Source organism: Larimichthys crocea, chromosome VIII (genome assembly GCF_000972845.2).
Source record: "Larimichthys crocea isolate SSNF chromosome VIII, L_crocea_2.0, whole genome shotgun sequence".
Taxonomy (NCBI): Eukaryota; Metazoa; Chordata; class Actinopteri; family Sciaenidae; genus Larimichthys; species Larimichthys crocea.
The window spans coordinates 26124446-26144034 of NC_040018.1; the positions used below are offsets into that span (position 1 = coordinate 26124446).

At 40.4% G+C, this 19589-nt stretch overlaps 2 protein-coding genes across 3 annotated transcripts; both read left to right on the forward strand.

The window, feature by feature from the left end:
- The first annotated feature begins 3036 nt into the window (after positions 1-3036).
- On the forward strand, positions 3037-11209 carry LOC113746370 (low affinity immunoglobulin epsilon Fc receptor-like). The gene is made up of 3 exons (XM_027281761.1): positions 3037-3115; positions 8645-8776; positions 9339-11209. The coding sequence occupies exons 2-3, from the start codon at positions 8748-8750 to the stop codon at positions 10525-10527; spliced, it is 1218 nt and encodes a 405-aa protein (XP_027137562.1). The 5' UTR covers positions 3037-3115; positions 8645-8747; the 3' UTR covers positions 10528-11209.
- On the forward strand, positions 3080-17672 carry LOC109136962 (F-box/LRR-repeat protein 3). Of its 2 annotated transcripts, none has more exons than XM_027281760.1 (6): positions 3080-3211; positions 14277-14481; positions 14973-15137; positions 15244-15366; positions 15863-16034; positions 16295-17672. In XM_027281760.1, exons 2-6 carry the CDS (start codon positions 14278-14280, stop codon positions 16933-16935), a joined length of 1305 nt encoding a protein of 434 aa, XP_027137561.1. In that variant the 5' UTR covers positions 3080-3211; position 14277; the 3' UTR covers positions 16936-17672. The 2 variants fall into 2 exon arrangements, with proteins under 2 accessions (XP_027137561.1, XP_019109371.1); XM_019253826.2 differs by lacking the exon at positions 3080-3211 and adding an exon at positions 12672-13039.
- Positions 17673-19589: the final 1917 nt, after the last annotated feature.

The window sequence follows — 19589 nt, forward strand, 5'->3', positions numbered from 1 at the left end:
ACTCATTATGCAGTAAAATTCTGCCTGTCAGTGTTTTACTATTATATGTTTTTGGATTCATATTAATGCTGCATGTGTTTCTTGAAATTTACTGCTGTAGATGTTTAATGTTGAGCTCATTTTACCTACTTTATACAACAGAGCCTCAACATCCAGTTACAGGAGCAGGTAGAGAGCAGCAGAGAGCAGCTGCAGGCCACCATCAGTCACCTCAGCATGTTGGAGCTCGACGCTGCCCAAGAACAAGTGGCCAGACAGAGGTGAGTGACTGACAGCACACACTACATGCTGTCAGTGCCCAAACAGATACATCAGAAATGTGATTATGTTAGCACCATCTATCCTTGAAGTATGATGAAGTATGTTCTTTCTAATGGTTTTATTACAAAGGTTTAAGATTACTGTAAACATGCATTTAGACTTGTCTTCTCAGTTGACTTGTAAAAAAGAACAATTGGTTGTTGATGTGTGTGTACGCGTGCCAAAAACGTTGAAGTTCTGGACATAAAATTATGGATCTTCCACATTGTGTGGCTCATAGAGCTAGCACACTAGAGACTTCCACTTGACAGCATAATTCAAATGGTGAAATGCATTTAGAGAGACAATAATATTATGTCCAATATATTGATTTAGAAATCATATTTACACTTTACACAAAGTACAAACGGTCCTATTTTTCACTAATTTTCCAAAATGTTTATTTCATAAACGGGGGAGGAAGCCGCAGCACCTGGAGAGAACCCAACTAAAGTTTGTTAGTAGTTAACCTGAAGCGAAACGTAGACAAAACGACTAAATGATTTTAATCTCCTCTTCGACATGCTAAAAGACTGTTTAGGATGTTTTATTTCAGGGCTCGTCTTCTATCTTCTATCTATCGATCTATCTATCTATCTATATATCTATCTATCTATCTATCTAGACAATAAATCATGCAACTATGTTGTTTATGTGCAAACTGACTGAAATTAAAATAAAAAATAAATAAAGCCATGTATTATTTTATTTATTTTTTATAACTTTATTTTATCATTGTAAAAAATACTGTGCACTGACAGTGCATACAAGAATACAGTTTCTTTTCTTTTCAAACTTTCGCTCATTTTATTTAGACACCAGTGTACAGTATATGCTCATAAAAGGTATGCTATTGGTGACTAGGAAAATTATATAGAGGTTTCATCAGTTCTGCAGGGAAGGAATATGTCACAACTTGCCATAGTGGCTGCAGGTGATCGCAGAGTATAACAATCTGATGATGATGAAAATATCATACACTGAACAAAAATATAAACGCAACCACTTTTGCTCTCATTTTTCATGAGATGAACTCAGAGATATAAATTTTTATACACACAAAATATGATTTCTCTCAAATATTGTTCACAAATCTGTGTAAATCTGTGATAGTGAGCACTTCTCTTTTGCCGAGATAATCCTCCCACCTCACGGTGGTTAAAAAATGGGAGCAAAAACAAAAGTGTTGCATTTATATTTTTGTTCAGTGTATTACAATTATAATTGTTAGAGCCATTTTTATGTTTTGTAGGTTTTGGGCATATTTGTCAGTTAGTTTAATACTATATTAAGATATTAATATTTGTTGAAGAATTTTAAGTTGATTTTTAGATAATTAGAATTTGCATTAATCTCCTGGGAAAATGCCAGAAAGGAAAACCAAAAATAGGCACATCTAATTGTTCATCAATATTTTTCAACTTAGCAATATTGGCTCTTATTGTTCAATCTGATAACAAAAAAAGATACTCTTAAAAAAAAAACTCTTAGCTGCTTTAGGAGACACGTAAAGTTGAAGAGGAAACCCACCGAGGGAGTCCAAGACAGGTAGGTGATTAAATCAGGAGCTAAAGTTTGTTAGTAGTTAACCTGAAGCGAAACGTAGACAACACGACTAAATGATTTTAATCTCCTCTTCGACATGCTAAAAGACTGTTGTAAGGATGTTTTTATTTCAGGGCCTATCTATCTATCTAGACAATAAAATCATGCAACTATGTTGTTTATGTTGCAAACTGACTGAAATTAAAATAAAAAATAAAATAAAGCCATGTATTATTTTATTTATTTTTTATAACTTTATTTTATCAATTGTAAAACAAATACATGTGCACTGACAGTGCATACAAGAATACAGTTTCTTTTCTTTTCAAACATTTTAGCCTCATGTTATTTTAGACACCAGTGTACAGTATATGCTCATAAAAGGATATGCTATATGGTGACTAGGAAAATTATATAGAGGTTTCATCAGTTCTGCAGGGAAGGAATATGTCACAACTTGCCATAGTGGCTGCAGGTAGAGTATAACAATCTGATAATGATGAAAATATCATACACTGAACAAAAATATAAACGCAACACTTTTTTTTTGCTCTCATTTTTCATGAGATGAACTCAGAGATATAAATTTTCTATATACACACAAAATAATGATTTCTCTCAAATATTGTTCACAAATCTGTGTAAATCTGTGATAGTGAGCACTTCTCTTTTGCCGAGATAATCCATCCCACCTCACAGGTGGTAAAAAATGGGAGCAAAAACAAAAGTGTTGCATTTATATTTTTGTTCAGTGTATATACAATTATAATTGTTAGAGCCATTTTTATGTTTTGTAGGTTTTGTGCATATTTGTACAGTTAGATTTAATACTATATTAAGATATTAATATTTGTTGAAGAATTTTAAGTTGATTTTTAGATAATAAGAATATTCACGTGCACATGCTATAATGTGATGGAATATGATTGGCTGTTGAGGTTAATATAAAAGCGTGAGTACGCATGAAGGACATCTAGAAGCCTCGAGCCATGGGAGCATCACAGTCTTTTGACCGTCACGGCACATTAGAATAATTTAGCTGTTAGGAATTCATCTTTTGTTTTGTATTGTTTTAAATTTCAGTAAAAGGTACAAACTCGAAGAAGGATTCAAGACCTTTATTTTGTGTACGTGTCGCGTGTGAGTCAGCACGCTGCACTCACATCAAAGTCAAAAGACTTGCAAAAAAGCCACGAGAGTAGCAGAGCCACGGCGGAGCTAACTACTGGGCTAAGACAAGTTCATGAGGCTATTATGCTACAGTAGCTTGGTAAGAAGACAGAACCAACTGAAATCAGCATTGAAGTTTGAGGAAAGTTGGTGACCCTGAAAGAGCGTCGGCTGAAGCAAGTTTTGCCTGGATCAGGTCTGATATTTTCTCCTCATTTCTATTAGCCTGCTAGCAACGCTAGCTAGCCAGCTAGCTAAAGGAGGAAAGTAAAGGTGAAAGTAAATGCCCACAGGATTTCCAGCTCAGAAAGTCATTGAATTTCTGCCAAACGATCCTACACATACAGTAACTCTTTTCACAAGTGTCTGTGAATTTATTGAAGAGTTCAGAAGCTGTGAGGAATTTGTGAAATTGTCACAGTTTATGTGTGGAGATATACGAGTGAAACGAGATGGCAGAAAAGAATGCAGATGCGTCTGTTGACCAAAAGAGGGCGCCAAAGCCTACGGAAAGGGCTATAGAGGAGAAAATACAGAGACTAAAAGGCGAGAGAAAGGGAAAGCTGGCACAGCTAACCAAACAAAAGAATGAGATAGAAACATTGAAGCAAGATGAATGCAATGTTGACATCATAAAAGAAGAAACTCTGCTGAAGTTTGAAAGATGTTTTGGAGAGTATAAACGTCTTAATGAAGAATTATGTGAGCTGTTAAGTGAAGATGATCAGAAAGTTGATCAGGAGACATATGAAAGCAGACACGCAGAATTAAAGGCATTCATACAAGAAACAAATGAATGGATTGCAGAAATTAAAAGAGGTTATCAAGATGAGGAAGATGGTGTTAGGCCTCAGGATAGTGTTTCTGTGGCCAACTCAGTTACAAGTCGTGCATCTCAACTATCTAGCACTAGCTCAGCGCGGTTGAAACTTAAAGCAGAACGTGAAGCACTGTTAGTAAGAGCAGCGGCTATGAAAATGAAACAAAAGCTTGAGCAAGAAGAAGTGCATTTGAGAGTGAAAAAGGAGCAGTTGCAGATTGAAACTGAGCTTGCAGCTTCGAATGCCAAATTAAAGGTTTACGAAGAATTTGAAGATGCTCATGGGTCTATGGATGATTACACAGATCCAGTAACAAGGCCCAGACCTGGGTCTAAGCATTTGACTGGTAGAAAAGAAATGTTTACAAGTGATCATTATGAGCCTCATGGAGCTAGTAAACTTTTGCCTGCTATCAAGCCTAAGGCAGCTGCACCAGTTGTTTCTTCAGTCAGAAGAAAGTCTTCCTCAAGGCATACGATTGACGATGATTCTACTGATGACCTGTATCAAGTATTGCAGCGTCAAAACGAGGTGACTGAAATGCTCATCAAGCAACAAAGTCTGACTCAGCTGCCTCACAGAGACATACCAGTGTTTACAGGAGATCCTCTGACATATAGGTCTTTCATAAGAGCCTTCGAGCATGCCATTGATAGCAAGACAGACAGCCAGCAAGATCGCCTTTATTACCTGGAACAGTTCACGAGTGGGGAACCGCTTGACCTCATTCGCAGCTGTGAGCACATGAGGCCAGACAGGGCTTATAGGGAAGCTAGGATGTTGCTTGACCGTCATTATGGTGATGAACTGATAATTGCCAATGCCTATATCAAGAAGGCAATGGAATGGCCTCAGATAAAGCCAGAGGACAGGAAGGGTCTGAACACCTTCGCTTTGTTCTTGATTGGATGTTGTAACACATTGAGTGATGTGGACTACATGGACGAAATGAACAATCCTACCAACATGAAGTGCATCTATTCCAAACTTCCATTTAAGCTGAAAGAGAAATGGAGAAGCTTTGCTTACGACATTCAAGACAGAACGAAAAAACGAGCTAGGTTTCCTGATCTGGTGGACTTTGTTTACCATCAAGCCAAGATTTTCAATGACCCACTGTTTGGTGATATCCTGGACACAACCACAGGTAACCAGGGAAACACAAGGAAGAAGGTAAATTCAGGAAAAGGTGAATCTAAAAGGAGCAGCTTCGCAGTAAGTGTGACTGCTACTGAGAAGGATGCCACTAAAGGCCAACCAGAGAAGAAGCCTTCAGCTGTTAAGTCAGCCAATGCTTTTCAAAGTCCCTGTTTGTACTGCAAAAAGAATCATGCACTGAATGTGTGCAACAAGATCAAAGATCAGTCTTTGAAAGACAGAATTGAATTTTTAAAGACACAAGGGCTTTGTTTTAGCTGTCTTACGGCAGGTCATCTGTCTAAGGACTGTAAGAAAAAGAGCTCATGCCCTGACTGTTCCTTTAAGCATCCTGCTATCATGCATGTCGTAAAAGAAGATCGCACATCAGAGAAGAACAGTGCAGATGACAATTCTCAGGGCACAGCCGAAGTAATGAATGCTCTTGTGTCTGCAGGGTGTGGTAGAGGAGAACATACTGGGGCCGGGAACAATGCATGTATCCTTCCCATTGTACCTGTGCAGATAAAACACAAGAAGGGCACAAAAATTATCAAAACTTATGCATTCCTGGATCAAGGAAGCACAGCGACTTTTTGTACTGAGGACTTGGCGAAGAAGTTGAATATCCGAGGCAGAAAGACAGAGTACATTCTTCACACCATGTCACCAGAACAGAAAGTGAGCAGTTACGTCCTAACAGATCTAGAGGTATGTGGCTTAGATGGACAAGACTACATCAAGCTGCCCAATGTGTATACACACCCAGACATACCTGCAAAGAAAGCCAATATACCACAGAAGAAAGATTTGGAGAAGTGGTCTTACCTGAACCGAGTCCATCTCCCAAAACTGGAAGCAGAGATCAGTCTTCTCATTGGTACCAACGCCTACAAGGCTATGGAGCCATGGGAGATAATTAACAGCCGAAGCGACGGTCCATATGCCGTAAAGACTGCTCTAGGATGGGTAATCAATGGGCCCATCAGCAGATGTCAAAAGAAGGAATCTGATGATGCTGAAAGACAGAATTTCTTTGTTAACCGCATTTCTGTATTGAGCATAGAAGACATGTTGATGAAGCATTATGATGCTGATTTTCCAGAACGCCGGTGTGAGGACAAGCGAGAGCTATCACAAGATGACAAGCAGTTTATGCACACTGTGACAACATCAGCACATCTTACAGATGGCCATTACTGCATTAAGCTGCCTCTGAAGGATGACCAGGTGAAGATGCCATGTAACCGTGGTATAGCTGAGCAAAGGCTTAACTCCTTGAAGCGGAAGTTAAATAGAAATTCAGAGTTCTTTCAAAAGTATAAAGATTTTATGAACAGCATCCTGGAGAAAGGCTATGCCACAAGAGTTTCAGATGAACAGTTGAGTCGCAGTGACGGAAGAGTATGGTTCATCCCGCACCACGGGGTGTATCATCCAAAAAAGAGAAAGTTGAGGATCGTGTTTGACTGTACGGCAACTTAGTGTCAGTTAGGGAGTGTCGCTGAATGACAAACTGCTACAAGGGCCTGACCTTACAAACACCCTTATTGGGGTGCTGCTTAGGTTCAGGCAGGAACCTGTCGCTCTGATGGTGGATATTGAATCCATGTTCTACCAGGTGCGGGTTCCAGATGAAGATGCAGATCTGTTGCGCTTTCTTTGGTGGCCAGGTGCTGATCTCAATGAGCAGGTGGCAGAGTACAGGATGTGTGTGCACCTATTTGGAGCCACGTCATCCCCCAGTTGTGCTTCTTATGCACTAAGAAGAACAGCACAAGATGCAGCTACAACGACTTCACCAGAAGCCACTCAGACAGTCCTTAAGAACTTCTATGTGGACGACTGTTTGAAGTCAGTTGCTCCAGAAGATTAAGCTGTTAATCTTGTGAAAGAGCTGACGAAGTTGTGTAGCAGAGGCGGGTTCCACTTAACTAAGTGGGTAAGCAACAGCAGAGCGTTGCTGTGCTCCATCCCTGACAACGAAAGAGCAGCTGAAGTTAAAGACCTGGACTTGCAGCATGACGAACTACCAGTAGAAAGGGCATTAGGTGTGCAGTGGTGCACAAGTTCTGATAGCTTCAAGTTCAAGATTCAGCTGCCAGACAAGCCATGCACAAGACGAGGCATCCTATCTGTTGTTAGTTCTGTGTATGACCCAATGGGATTTCTTGCACCACTACTCCTGCCCGTCAAGCTTATTCTAAGAGACCTCTGCAAAGAGAAAAAAGGCTGGGATGAGGAAATTCCAGTGAAGTCACAACGAACATGGCAGAAGTGGTTAGCAGACCTTGACAAGTTGTCAGATCTCTGTGTGAGCAGATGTTTCAAGCCTAGCTCATTTGGACCCACAAAGGTTGCACAAATCCACCATTTCTCAGATGCAAGTCAAGATGGATATGGGGTTGTGTCATACCTCTTGTTGACGAATGAGCGAGAAGAGAAACATGTTTGCTTTTTGATGGGAAAGTCCCGAGTCGCTCCTCTTAAGCAGGTTACAATCCCAAGAATGGAGTTGACGGCTGCAATGGTTTCAGTCAAGGTTGACCGGATGTTGAAAGAAGAACTTCAAGTTCCCTTGACTGATTCGGTCTTCTGGACGGATAGTACGACAGTACTAAAATACATTGAAAATGATGCTCTTCGTTTCAAGACATTTGTGGCAAATCGTGTTTCTTTCATCAGAGAAGCCACCACAATAGCTCAATGGAATTATGTCAACACCACTCAAAACCCAGCTGATCAGGCGTCCAGGGGCCTAAAGATCGAGAGCTTCATGTCAAGTAAGAATTGGTTTCAAGGGCCTAGTTTCTTGAGCAATCAGAAGGAGTGGCCAGAGCAACCTGAACAGTCTACTTCTCTGTCAGAAAATGATGAAGAAGTGAAAACGTCAGCTGCTGTATCGTGCACAAGACCAGTGGTAGACAACACAGATCCAGTGAACCACCTTGTGGAACATTACTCCAGTTGGCACAAGCTGAAAAAGGCAACCGCCTGGATTCTGCGCTTGAAAGAGTTGCTGCGGTACCTCAGTGGGAAAAGAAAAGCATTCGAGAAGGCTTTGCAACAGTCTGAATATGACACAGAGAAACGCAGACGAATGGTTAAAGAACAAATGATTATTTGTAAGACGAACTTGGAAAAGAAAATGCTTACCGTTGAGGATTTATCCAAAGCTGAAATGGAACTGATCAAGCACAGTCAGAAACAGACCTATGCTGAAGAAATAAAAGTTCTACACCAAGGAAACTCTCATGTGAAAAGAAACAGTTCAATTCTCAAATTGGACCCATATTTACAAGACGGTGTGTTGAGAGTAGGGGGGTGTCTGAACAGATCAGCGATGCCTGAGGAGGCCAAGCATCCTGTACTTCTGCATAAACAACACAGGATAGCCCACCTTATTTTACATCACATCCACCAGGAAACGGGACACGGTGGCAGAAATCACGTCTTGGCGAGATTAAGACAACGTTATTGGATACCTAAAGCAAATGCAGCAGCAAGAACTGTGATCTCAGAGTGCAACCTTTGCAAAAGGCTGCGTGCAAAAGCCAGAGAACAGAAAATGGCTGCACTCACAATAATCATAAAGACCAATCTGTAATTGCAATGTGTTTTTTTTACCTGTCAATGTGCTTTAAGAACATCTCCTTCTTTTTGTTTTCAAGAAAAGACACAGCTGAACCTCCTCTTGAAGAACAAGTCCCAAGAACAGACCCAGCTGAACCTGCTCTTGAAGAACACGTTGCAGGAATATGTACAACTGATGACATGACTTACACTGAAGAAATCCAAATGAGGTAATAAATCAAGAGTAAAGTTGTGGGAGTTTGGAGAGTTTAGAATAATTTCCGTTTGCTGGTAGTCTGTAACTTAATGTTTGGATGCAGTATACATTTTTGGATTGAATAATGTATTGTACAAGATTATCTGTATAAAAATGAGAAACAGTTTAAAATGGAAAACATTCAGCTGAAACAGCTTCTGAATTCCACCTATCAGAACCTCACCGTTCTGGGTACTGAGAACAACCAACTGAAGCTGCACTTAACTGCAACACTGGATATCAGCACACGGTAGATGTTGACTGCATAAAAAGATATGCCATATGGTGACTTATTAACTAATATAATGGGAAAATGTACTATATAGGCTACTTATATAGAGGTTCCATCAGTTCTGCAGGGAAATAATGTGTCACAGGTAGCTTGCCACAGTGGCTGCAGGAGACTAGCAGATTAGAACTATTTATTAGAACAATTATTGCCTTGAAACCATAAAGGTCAGTCTGCAATTGTAATGTTTTTTTCCTGTCACTGTGCTTATCAGAACATCTCTTGATCGTCTTCTTTTGTTTTGCAGTTTCCCACACAAAAATTCTGATGAGGACTCAGAAACACTCACAGTCACAGAAGTTGAAGATATAACAGGCATAGAAGATGAAGATATAACGGGCACAGAAGGGACATTAAACATCTTGATAAAAAGACTGCAATCCAATTGGCAAGCTATTTTAATTGGGATTTTGATAGTGCTTGTGTCTGGTGTGACCAGTGCCCTCTTCAGTCAGATAAATAAACAGCAATTTCTGAATGCAAAATTACAACATATGCCAGAGGAGACAGCATGGAATGAGAAAAAGTTTAAAATGGAAAACATTCAGCTGAAACAGCTTCTGAATTCCACCTATCAGAACCTCACCCTTCTGGGTACTGAGAACAACCAACTGAAGCTGCACTTAACTGCAACACTGGATACCTTCACCTTGTTGTCTGCTGAAAATACACAGCTAAACCTGTTCTTGAACAACATCACCCAAGAAAATACACAGCTGAACCTGCACTTGGAGAACCCGATTCAAGAAAAGAGACAATTGGATGTGGAGAACCAAAAGCTTAACATGTTTCTGAATTCAACTCCTGAAAACTTTAACCTCATAGAGGAAGAGAACAAACAACTTAACCTCCATCTGAACGAATCACTGAAGATCATCACCCACCAAGGCGCAGAAAGCAAACAGTTGCACCGGCTGTTATTAAATGAACAGCTAAACTCCATGCAGCTGAAAGCAGCTAATGAACACCAGCTTTCAATCCTGTTCTCGGACGAAATGGGCTTCATTTGGAGATTCTGCAACAGAGACACCCTGCAGTGTTCACGCTGCCTGCCTGGCTGGACTGAGCACGCTTCACGCTGCTTCATCCTGTTCCACGAAACAAAGAAGTGGGAAAAGGCTCACATAGAGTGTCTTGACTATGGGGGTGACCTGGCTATGGTTTGGAATAAAGAAGACCAGGCATTCTTGACAAACATGACTTTTCAGTATGTACAGCAGAATCCTAGCGAGAATTTTCATTCAGCATGGATTGGATTGCAAGATATGGTCAAGGAGGGCACCTTCTTCTGGGTCAATGGCGACACATTCAAGTGGAATTTCATTTATTGGATGGATCAGGAGCCAAATAACGTTATGGCCGCCTGGGACACAAGCCAGGCAGGACAGGACTGTGTTGCCATTGTTCCACCAACACGCATTGGAGCGGAGGACTAGTTGAACTCCTGGGATGACATTATTTGTAATGGCAGACGGCACTACATTTTTTTGGGGGGACCACAGCTCTCATTTTGGGCTGACTGATGTAACCCCTGTTACACTGACAAGCCTGGGACGATGTTTACCTGTTTAATTTGAAGATTTGTATTTGAACGTTATGAAATATAGAGAATAAATGGCTCCAACAATACAAAATATATACACTGTTGTGTTATAGATATAATTTATCAACTCAAGATTTAAGGGTGGGGGTGAACAGCCATCATAATTGTATCCCTTTAGGCAGGAATATAATAAACATTTGTCATAAACATACAAAAAAGAAAAGAAAAAACAATGAGTATTCTGTACATAACCTTTGTATCACTTTTTATACCACATACCACCTGAGAAAATATTCTCTCCAGCTGCCACTAGTTTCACATACATTAAAATCCAGCAGATTTATTCCTAAAGATATTATTTATTGTTGATTGTTTTTGAATCAGGGGCAGAACCAGTTCAAGAATTCAGAGCTAATTTGGTTTTAAAGGTGTTCTCCTGATCTGCACTTCACTTCCTGAAATGTCCTGTTTGGAGATTGCAGAGTTTTTGAACCCTTCATTTAACCTTTGCTTACTATCTCACAGGGGCGTCACAGCACTTTAAAAAGTGGGGGTATTCTAGGGGTGGCACATGAGCGAAATTATCTGCATTGATTATCGGGAAAATTAACGATATATATGTATAACTAGAAATAATTAAAATGCTCTGACTACTCAATCAACTTTGGCAAGTTATGGCTAACAGCTGAAGGCCTGTTGCCAGCATGGCAACAAAAAGTGGAAGATACATTTACTTGCTACTTGCTTACTTGCTATCATTGGTGATGGTAGTTTGGAAGCCGGATTTGAGTCTTCAATTTTCTGTCAAAGAACTCCCCAACATCTAACTCAATCTTTATTTATATAGCACAACACAAATGGGAGGTGTCATTAGAATCAGCACAACCACAAGGTTAAAAAAGCAACGTTTTTGTCGGACTAACAGCCGGTTTCTGTGTGGCTTTATTGGTGAGTTGATTTACCTTTTATAATTGCGTGATTGCTCGGTTGTGGCGTTGATTATGCCTGTTGTGATTTTATCTTGAAATGGTCGGCATCAAACGAATCACAACAGTCTTAGCTTTCCAACGATATATGGCATGATTAGCTATGTAATTATAGCAGATGTGTATCTTACATGATTGCACATAAATAATGTTAGCTTGATGTTTCCCTCCTCTCACTACAACTCCACTTACTTGACACTTTGACTTGAAAAATGAGTCGATGGTCTGCTGTCTCTTCCTTTTAGACATGGTCTGATCATCAAACTTAGAAGTAGATGTCTGCAAATTAGCAAACCTTCTGTCAGTTACCATTAACTTGACTCGATGCTAAGTTTGTTTGCCACCTGGCTTGGTTAATATTGACTTAAATGTCACAAAGCAAGACATAGTTTTGTTAGTTACCGACAGAATTCCTATTTTTCGTGCGGCGGACCTGGTGGGTTTGGTCAAATGGCTGTGATTGGCTGTGATTGGCTGGATGGCCGGATGGATGTAACTGGACCAATGGGTTTTCATGTAGCCTATGGAGAACTGACGTGGCCTCCGTTTCAGTATGCTGGTGGACTGCGAGGACGGGTAAATGGTTTAAATCTCAGAAAAAGTGGGGGGGGTGAAATCGTCTTTTTGTAAAAGTGGGGGTGTCGCATCCCCCCCATCCCCCACGGGTGCGACGCTCTTGCTATCTCACATCACATTTGAGCTAATCATAGATATGAATGAAAGCAGAGATGGTACTGAGAAAGGAGATATTTCAGGAAATGCAAAACTTATTTGAGTGTTCCCCTGGTTCGATGTAAATGATTTTATTTAATAAAAAAAATATTTCAAGGATTTCTCTAAGTGCCTTACAGGAAAGTAAAGGACTACCAGTGTACCACAGTTTGACAACCAGTGCCCTACGGCTATAACATATTGTTAAATTGAGTTTTTCTTTTTTCTTTTTCTTTTTTTGCTTGATTTGTTCTGCTCTTGGGGGTATGCATTGGTTGCAGGATAACAACCTTGTTAAATAAAAATGAACTGAGATTTCAATCCAATGTTTTGGTGACTTCCTTCCAGCAGCGTGAAACGCCGCCCCCTGTCGGCCGCTCGCTGTAACTGCAGGCCCGGCCAGCTCGGATGTGTCTCGACGCAGCAGCAGCAGCAACACAAACGCCATCTTTAACTCATAGGCAAACTACTGGAGCAGAGTTGTGGGAGCGAAACTAGGTCAGGCGGTCGGAAAACGAAAACACTTGTTTAAAACTTGCTCGGTTACGCTCCTAGTCGGTGTCTGCTAACCTCCCGACACTCCGTGCTGTCCTATGGTCCAATGTGTTTGATCGGTCGGACAGCTCTAACGCAGTTTTCTTGTGTCGGTCCCGGTTGAGTGATCTCTGCCTTTTCCCTGATAAACAGTAAAACGGAGGTGAAAGCCAGGTAAGAGTAGGAGGGGGGTTGATAAATGTTATGCACATAGACTGTGTTTTAATTACTGTTTTTTAAAATGCAAACTTTATATAAGTGCAAGGCTCGGCTCGTCTTGGTTTTAGCTGGCCGTGTTCGTGTTGTTGATAAACGTCGCCGACAATGCGCGCATTATGTGCACATTTGCGTGCAGGAGCTTCATTTTTATTTATTTATTCATTTATTTTTAGCTCATGAATCGTGCATCACGCTGATCAGATGGTGTTGTCGGGTTGAAGCGGAGGGAGGCGTGTCCCCTCCTTCACAATGTTTTCATTCTCAGAGCCAGAGCTAACACAAACACACACCCAGGGTGTTGACACCTTTATTGACACATTTTTAACAGCTTTACACGGTTAATACATAGTGTGTCAGGTAAGTTTAGACTTATACTAACCTCCACATGTATCCAGTGTCAACACAAATCAGCCATTGTTCATGTAATGTGATATTGTGGTGTTGACATGCAGGTCTAATGTGATCCAGCTCTGCCATGAATCTTACTTTTACAAAGCTAATTCACTGCCATAAAGGTACTTTGTTCATTATTGAGGCCACAGTGGATGGAGTGCATTATATTATATTATATTATATTTCTATTATATTATGTTTCTGAACAATAGGTCATGGTCAACACTGCTGCAAAATACGACCTCAAAAATAAATATATAGGCAAAGGAATACCTCTCTGCCAGTGTCATGTTATCTTGTTGTGCCTAATCACATTAGATTGTATTTGCGTGCAGTAAAAATCATTACAGAAACAGTTAATGATTAAAATAACTAGACAGGAATGTGTGTTTTTGCCATATTCAGGTAGTTCATAAACCATGGCCTAATTTAACCAGGTATAAAACAATCTATACCTCTATAATTGGCCATATATATAAACAAAATATGCCATTATGTTGTCATATTGTCCAGCCCTATTTGGTACTACTACTTTCTGTACTATATTGAAAGTTCAGCTCCACAACTATGAATCATCTGGCAGATATGTTCAGTATGTGTCAGCGTGCATCAACCGTGCAGACACTGAGTGAAAGCTTGTTAACAACAGGGGAAACAGGATAACACTTAGTGTGCCAAGCATGTCGGTGCTGGTGATGAAGAGGCCGTGCATAATTACAAGTGCTAATCAAGAGTTCCTCTCCCTTTATAAAGTTCCCTCGCCATCTGGATTTTGTTCACTCCTCCTCTGTTTACCCAGGATGAAACGCGGCCTGCAAGGGAATGAGGAGGAGGATGGAGGTGGCACCAGCGGTGGCTCTCAGGAGACTCTTAAACGGTCCCTCAAGCAGAAGAGGAAGAAAGATTTGGAGGAAGAAGGAGCCCACTGGGAGTGTCTGCCACAGGAGATCCTGCTTCACATCTTTCAGTACCTGCCTCTACTGGATCGGGCTTATGCTTCTCAGGTACCCATGTAATATTGAGCCGTCAGTCACTACGCAGGAAGCACGACCTGTGGCTAACTTTTATCTCCTTCTGAATGGTCAGACGGTGGCCTGAAAGAACTCATTAATCATGTCTGTTAGGATGGCTCCTAGCCTTGATGCAGGATTGTCATACATCATTTTCTTTTTATTGATCGTATTTAAAGACTGCAGTATTTTTCCTGGTCTGTGTGAAACAACAAGACAGGACAAGACAAATCAAAATTATGCTTGAGTGAGGGTGAGGGCCACCTACTTCAGCATAAATGAATGATTTCTATTCTCCCCTATGAGTCACCTTTGTTTTTCTTTCTCTCTATCTCTTGTAGAAAGTAATGTTTTTTGGAAATAAGATTTATTGTGGGTCCTCCAAGTATTCAGTTTTCTACTAGCAGGTTACCCAAATAAAGGATGTTTTTTGAAGAGAGGCAAATCACTTGAATCAAATATTCTTTTTACTGGTGTCACCACAGGTGTGCCGGGGCTGGAACCAGGCTTTTCATATGCCAGAGCTGTGGCGGTGCTTTGAGTTCGAGTTGAATCAACCAGCAAGCTCGTACCTAAAGGCCACACATCCAGACCTCATCAAACAGATAATCAAAAGGCACTCCAATCACCTGCAGTATGTCAGCTTTAAGGTATGAGCTGAGTTTGTGCTTATGGTGGTTAAAGTGATGAAAAGAAGTGTGTGGGTGAAGTCTTAGTGTCAATCCGCTTTTACTTTTCTCTCTCCGCCCTGCTCAGGTGGACAGCAGCAGAGAGTCCGCAGAAGCAGCGTGCGACATCCTCTCTCAGCTCGTGAATTGTTCCCTGAAGACACTGGGGCTCATCTCCACAGCCAGGCCCAGCTTCATGGAGCTGCCCAAAGTAATTACATCATTCACATTATGAGCTTTTCTGAACTGTAACACATTGTAGGGATGTAAGCATTCAGTTTAAAGCTGTGATCACAGATTAATGTCTAAGATGCAGCTGGTCTGATTAATACTAAGTGCCTGTGTGAAGGTCTATCATTTAAGATCTCTAAGTTGTCATCTGATTCTCACAGACAGTTAATTTTAAAAGACAAATCATAAACAATGCGGTATAATCATCTAAAGGTACCTTCTACTGATGTTTTCAGCAGGTTTCTGTTTTGTTTGTATCCTGTTCTTTACAAGCACGTGCACAATGACACGCACATATCCAGACAAGGGTCAGAGTGTAGAAAAGTCTCCCACCAGCAGAGGGCGGTGATGCCAATGTAAAGTGGAAGAAGAGGGTACTTACGTAGCTTTGCCTGCCTGTCAAATTGCTCGATGTCTTTTTCACTAAAGTAAAGAGATGACTTCATGTTTCTCTCTCTCTCACTCCGTTCAAACAGTCTCACTTCATCTCAGCACTGACAGTGGTTTTTGTCAACTCCAAATCGCTGTCCTCCCTGAAGATCGATGACACACCGGTGGATGACCCCTCCCTTAAAGTCCTCGTGGCCAATAACAGCGACACCCTCAAACTGCTGAAAATGAGCAGTTGCCCTCATGTTTCACCTGCAGGTACTGACAAACGGAAGGAACAATAGATATTAGGGATCTTAATGATTGTCGAATTATTGTTGCGATCAAGAACAATTACAGCTGATAATCTGTTTATGTTTGGATTATTATTTTCGAGTTTTTGTTAAGAGGCAGTGATCAATAAATCATTCTAACTCTAACTAATCAAGTCTAGTATCTATATGTATATCCAAGATTGTCGTCTTTTTCCTCTGTGTCGATCAATAGTTTTCTTTAATTTACTTTTCTCTCCATACTAGGCATTCTATGCGTGGCCGATCAGTGCCATGGCCTGAGAGAACTGGCTCTCAACTACCATTTGCTGAGTGATGAACTTCTCATCGCCCTCTCCTCAGAGAAGCATGTTCACCTTGAGCACCTTCGCATCGACGTGATCAGCGAGAACCCCGGCCAACAGTTTCACACCATCAAGAAGAGCAGCTGGGACGCCATGGTGCGCCACTCTCCCAAATTCAATCTGGTCATGTACTTCTTCCTCTATGAGGACGAGTTCGGGCCTTTCTTCCGCGACGAAATCCCCATTACGCATCTGTACTTCGGCCGCTCCGTCAGTAAAGATGTGCTGGGCCGCGTCGGGCTCACCTGCCCACGTCTGGTCGAACTGGTGGTGTGCGCCAACGGGCTGCGGCCGCTGGATGAAGAGCTGATCCGCATTGCCCAGCGCTGCACACAGCTGTCTGCCATCGGCTTGGGAGAGTGCGAAGTGTCCTGCAGCGCCTTCGTGGAGTTCGTCAAGATGTGTGGAGACAGGCTGACACAACTATCCATCATGGAGGAGGTACTGGTTCCAGATCATCGCTATGGGCTGGATGATATCCACTGGGAGGTGTCAAAGCATTTGGGTCGCGTCTGGTTCCCAGACATGATGCCTACCTGGTAAAGCTCTGCATGAAGATTTTGGAAGAGTTTGGTCCAGGTTTTTTTTTTGTGAGTGTGTGTGTGTCACTGTTTTTGACACCCCTCATCTCTCTCCTGTTTGTAAGAAACCTCTTACCCAGGCATGTAAAAAGTTTCTCTCCCAGGAATTTGACATGACATTGTCTTGTTGTCACATTTAGCACCTTGTTCTACAACACCCTGCAGATTGTTTAGGTGTAGTGTTTTTAGGAGTTTTCAGGGGTGACACTTTTCTATTGATATTTTTAATTACCAGGAATGTGTGGGCGTTATTGGGAATGAATGGGGACATTGCGGGTGTTATTTTATGTACAGAGACACCTAGTGTGAAGCTTGTTATAGACTAGGTGATTGATCACAAGACTAAGGTCAGGTAGGCCATACCACACATGTCTCCTGTCTCCTATCATTGTGTCTCTATTTGATGTATTTGATTGTGTTTCTTAGCCACTGCATCAGTTGGAAATAGAGGACTGTCTCTTTCGCTGTCCTCTGATTTGATATGGACAAAGTTAAAGACAGTTCTGTCTCTTTTTTCTAAGCACAGCTATCTGATAACGGCTTTGGCTACAATCATCTTAGTCTGTATATACTGTGTATACCAGAGTGATGTTTGAACATATGTTCTGTGTAATGTACAGTACCTGTATTTCTGCATTGCCTGACCCATGCTCCTGTTATAATTGTAAATATCAAAGTGTTGCGAAACAAATGGGAGGGAGACATTTTAATTGTGCATTAGCAAGATGAGTTGCAGTGTCATTCAGGCATGTAATTAACAAATTTCAGCCAATTTATAGTAGATTTTGCCAGTAGCCTGTAAATCTCAGTCACTCTTGGTTGTTCACTTGTTATTTGTTTATTCTTACAAACATTTTTGGTTAAATTGGCCCGATGGAAGTGTTTTTGATTTGTGACACAACTCATTCTGGGACAAACAAAACCTGCTCGACAGCACAGTCATCTCCACAGTCAATAGTTTACTTAATAAATATATATTCTGGCTTAGCATTTGTAAATAATATTGTAAATGTACCGAATGTTAAAGCAGCAAATAAAAAGGATCACTCAGATTAATTGACAGGTCTTAATGTTTAATGATCCTGTTTTTTAACATCAGCAGAGAAGAGGTTAATAATAATAATGATAATGATAATGAGAAGACAAGTTTAAATTATGATCAGCTGACAAACACAAAATACATATTTTCATACATATTTGATGTGAATTTAGCTCAACTGTATATATGAACATTATTAATAATAGAGTGTTTAAATGCTAGTACGGGGCTGCACAGTTATGACCAATGCTATACTTATCAGTCTGTCACACAAAAACTTGGCTGGCCAACAGCAAAGATTGTTTTATCTTTTTACTTTTAATTTTGATCATATTTATCTGCTGATGAAAACAACACGCCACATCATCCAGAAACTCCAGTGTTTACTCGGAAGTGGTTTAATGTAATTGATAAAAAAATATATGAAAACCATGATCTCAATCAGAGGTCACTGTGCAGCCCTGTAGACAGAAATGTGTGGCTGCTGAATGTGTAAGAATGAAATATTTATGTCTCACTATTGTTTCGTTTTGCAATAGATTGAAGGAATAATAGTTGAAAGATGTGTTAAGGTGGACTCATTGAGGATGTTACACCTTTGGACTGTGCAATGAAAGAGACCTGTAAGTCATCATGTTCCGTTGGAAATGATTATTGTTTTACAGGGTTTATATTCATATATTTTGTGCATTTATTTGCAAATGTTAATTGAAAAAACAAACAAACCCCAAAACAAACGATTTTACATTAATATTTCTTAAGTTGTTGTCCTCTCATAGAGACCCATCATGTCTTAATTTTATCAAGGTCAGTAAGGCCTGGCAATGGACTTTATCCTTAACTGACTTACAGTACATTTTATTGTGTATTTATAAAAACATCTGCTGGTAAATATTAACTGTATTTGTATTCAGCACCTATAGATGATTATTGTAATATTCAAGGATAGGCGGGGCTGTAGTTTTTTATAGACGATACAATGAGTGTGTTGTTTGTAAGGTAAGGTAACGTCTTGTACTTTGCCCAAAGATACTGTATGTAACATTTGAGTAAAGTTCAAAGCCATAATAAAAAAAAAAGCCTGTTTGAATACGTATTCCACGCCTGAATTATTGTTGCTTCGCTATATTGTTTTTTTTTTTTGTTCCAAGACAATCCAGGTCTGAAGAGAGCTGAGTGTGACCTGCCTGTTTTTAAGATGATCCCAAGTTTAATAATGCATTTAGTAAAACAGCCACACAAACTAAATCGAGGAGTGGAAAGCATCAAATCAGTCCTCAGAAATTAATCATGTTTACACACTCGCAGTATTTTGCTCCCGCAGTAAGCCGTAATGAATTTAGATCAGCATATTTATACAAGAGGAGAATGTCTCATGCTAAAATTAGATTGTTCTTCAATCAAAAAGACTATTAAATTCACACAGTGGTGCTTTGAGCTAAATACTAACTCCAACATGCAAACATGTTCACAATGATGATGTTAACACTCTGATGTGTGAGGAAAAAAACAAGCATGGCTGACTGGAATGTCATTATCTTTGCAGATAAATTGAAATTATGAACTGATGATGGCGC

Excerpts from the sequence above, each read along its gene's own strand:
- LOC109136962 (XM_027281760.1), top strand. The coding sequence starts at position 14,278 with ATGAAACGCGGCCTGCAAGGGAATGAGGAGGAGGATGGAGGTGGCACC. Across the intron at positions 15,367-15,862 it reads GCTTCATGGAGCTGCCCAAA|TCTCACTTCATCTCAGCACT; the intron begins GTAATTACATCA and ends CCGTTCAAACAG. Across the intron at positions 16,035-16,294 it reads CCCTCATGTTTCACCTGCAG|GCATTCTATGCGTGGCCGAT; the intron begins GTACTGACAAAC and ends TCTCCATACTAG.
- LOC113746370 (XM_027281761.1), top strand. The coding sequence starts at position 8,748 with ATGACTTACACTGAAGAAATCCAAATGAG. Across the intron at positions 8,777-9,338 it reads ACTGAAGAAATCCAAATGAG|TTTCCCACACAAAAATTCTG; the intron begins GTAATAAATCAA and ends TTTGTTTTGCAG.